Source organism: Eurytemora carolleeae, unplaced genomic scaffold (genome assembly GCF_000591075.1).
Source record: "Eurytemora carolleeae unplaced genomic scaffold, Eaff_2.0 scaffold1997, whole genome shotgun sequence".
Taxonomy (NCBI): Eukaryota; Metazoa; Arthropoda; class Copepoda; order Calanoida; family Temoridae; genus Eurytemora; species Eurytemora carolleeae.
Window position 1 is genome coordinate 32,810 of NW_019398024.1, and position 3,201 is coordinate 36,010.

General features: G+C 30.4%; 1 protein-coding gene across 1 annotated transcript in view; it reads left to right on the plus strand.

Moving 5' to 3' along the window:
* Positions 1-2,077, plus strand: part of LOC111716647 (uncharacterized) — a gene marked incomplete at its 3' end in the record, with an annotated part of 19,809 nt that extends 17,732 nt beyond the window's left edge. Inside the window, 2 exon segments of the mRNA XM_023492128.1 lie at positions 959-1,060; positions 1,951-2,077. Coding sequence (XP_023347896.1) covers positions 959-1,060; positions 1,951-2,077 — 229 coding nt within the window.
* Between the last annotated feature and the right edge of the window lie 1,124 nt (positions 2,078-3,201).

Sequence of the window (3,201 nt, forward strand, 5' to 3'; positions counted from 1 at the left end):
AAATTGAGTGATTGATTGATTTGGGAAGGGAAGGGAAGGGAAGGGAAGGGAAGGGAAGGGAAGGGATTTTAGATTTTTATAAATTGAAACCCTGTCACATAATTAGTGTTTTAGTATATTCAAATCTAAATCTTCTTTTATTTATATATTTGGATCATACTTTAATAATTTATATAATCAGACAGATCTATATTCTTTATAGTTGATACAATAGATAAATATATAAATATATGATTGAGAGGGAGGTTCGGTTAAATTGTGCAGAACCATCTGTTGCCAAAATGACGAGATTGAAAACAGATAGAGCACTATACATATATCTTACCTTCATACTACAGTAGATGTAAATAAAATGCTACAAATTATTTTACAGAATCACAAATAGAAAATTAGGTCCTAAAGCCAGGATTTAAAATATTAATTCTTTTATATTTATATTAAAGCTTGGTCCTTTTTCTACTGCTGTCAGTAAACCTTATCTATATTTATATTACAGCTGAGCTCTCCTTCTGCTGTTGTCAGCTAATTATCTATATTTATTTTAAAGCTAAGTCCTCCTTCTCCAGTTGTCAGCTAATTATCTATATTTATATTACAGCTGAGTCCTCCTTCTGCTGTTGTCAGCTAATTATCTATATTTATTTTAAAGCTAAGTCCTCCTTCTGCTGTTGTCAGCTAATTATCTATATTTATTTTAAAGCTAAATCCTCCTTCTGCTGTTGTCAGCTAATTATCTATATTTATTTTAAAGCTAAGTCCTCCTTCTGCTGTTGTCAGCTAATTATCTATATTTATTTTAAAGCTAAGTCCTCCTTCTGCTGTTGTCAGCTAATTTATCTATATTTATTTTAAAGCTAAATCCTCCTTCTGCTGTTGTCAGTTAATGTATCTATATTTATTTTGAAGCTAAATCCTCCTTCTCCTGTTATCAGCTAATTTATCTATATTTATATTACAGCTGAGCCCTCCCTCTGCGGTTGTTAGCAAGGAGTTGACTGCTGCTGAAGCTAAGGAAGCTGAAGCCAACGCCTCCAATGATCTGACTGTTTCTGTGATCACGGTTAGTAGTTTAATTACTGAGTTTACATTTGAGTTAAATGATTTGAAATCAGAGACCAAATTTAATTAATAGCTAGAAGTAGTTGAACTGAGTGGTCTAATTTAAACTACTCCTCTTCAACGTGAACCGGCGCTAAGGAGTAGTGGTTCATCTACGTCTATGAAGTTCAAATACTTATTACTTTTTATTAAATCTATATCAATATTAAATTAATAAAAATTCTTGTTTTCTAGATTTTTTTTAAATGGTTACGATTATTTCGTATTTTTAACGTCCTTCATATCCTTTTAAAAGAAATTAAGTCTATGCTACAAACTAAAGTTCTCTAGTTCTCACATCTTTGCAATCTAATTATCTAATGGTGTAAACATATGATATTTCGATCTTCGATGATTTAATCCTAGAGTATTCATTTTTTGAAATGTCTAAGGTCTAAGGTTTCTAAGATATTGATATTAGAAAATCAGAATTTGTGGCAAAGACTCGATTCCTGTATGAAGACTCCATTTAGAATTCTTGATTTCATGAATAAGATGTTTAAGGAGTTAGTCATGTGTACTTAAACAATATTGAATATAGATTCTTAGTAATATGATATTCTGAGTATTCTGAGAAAACTGAATTGATATCTTACCCCTTCTCTGTAATTTCCTCTGTTATCTGGATCATGAAGAACATTTTATACATATACATATACATATACATATACATATACATATACATATACATATACATATACATATACATATACATATACATATACATATACATATACATATACATATACATATACATATACATATACATATACATATACATATACATATACANGGGGGGGCAAAAAATTGTCTTCTCATTGATTATCCACGATAATGATTGAAATGTTTAAGGTTGATATGCCTCCCTGTTATAACGAGGTTACCCCTGGATCTCCTGCCCCCTCCTATAAGAGTGAAATGGGACGCCCCAGCTCTCCTGCTCCCTCTTACAAGAGTGTGGATCTTCCTCCAGTTCTAGGTACAGTTTACACTTCTTAGAACATAGAATTTATAGTGACTGTTTACATGATTTTAAGTGACACTTCATTTGTAGATTAAAAAGGACTATAAGCGTTTTTTTCTAGTGACCCTTTATGTAAAGATTACACTGCCCGATTTACAACGGTTGCCTTAAAACCTTTCTCTGATCAATTATATGCATGGAAGATGGTGTTTTATTCAATAATTTCTTGCAGTAAAAGTGCGCAAGTTACTTTGTGTAGAGAAACCATAACCACAGTTTTAAACAATACTTCATACTTAATCATTTAAGCTTTTAAGGTTTATTGTGAATCGGGAATTGTCATCTTAGCATTGAGGTTCACTTGAACTTGCGCATACAGTCCCTTTATGCCTGATTGACAACCTTTGTCTCAACAAAAATAGTGGATATACTCTTGTGATGTTGTCTAATAATTGTCAGTTCCTTTTATTAGAATGTACAGCATATTTAAAGTACGGAATTTGTACTGAATATCTCACGTATATCGGCAATAAAAAAAATACATAGGGTACAAGATTATTCTTCATAAATAGGAGATTACCCTAAAAATTGATAAGTCTTATGTACTTTTTGGATAGTAAAGTACTGATAAAATGATAATGTTAAAAATAAATCCATGGCTTCTAATTTATCATAGGTTTAGTGTGTTTTGTTGACTTGTTGCAAACTTATCTTGACATTTATATAAATCTAGCGTAATCCTACCTTTAACATTACAATCAAGTTCTTTTCTGGTTTTACAAGTTTTTGAAAAAACAATTTTCGATGTATTAGGATTGAAAATAAGAATTGGGATTGACTTTTCAAAATATTTCATACACATTTCCTTTCGAGAAAATGGTGTTATTTTTCATAGTTTTTAATTCAAGGCTCAGGTTATACCATCCGGAGATTGTATTTTACTAACTTTTTGTAAACTTTTCATATCATTGACAATTGGTTAACTTTGAAAGATAAAAGCTAATTTTTTCGGAAATCTCAGTCTTTTGTAATCATTTTTCATCATTTCATAGTATTAGTACATAAAGACGTTTTATACTCTGTATATGGATATTTTGATCAAATTTTCAAAAAAAAAAATGGTTTTCGCAAGTTCTAAA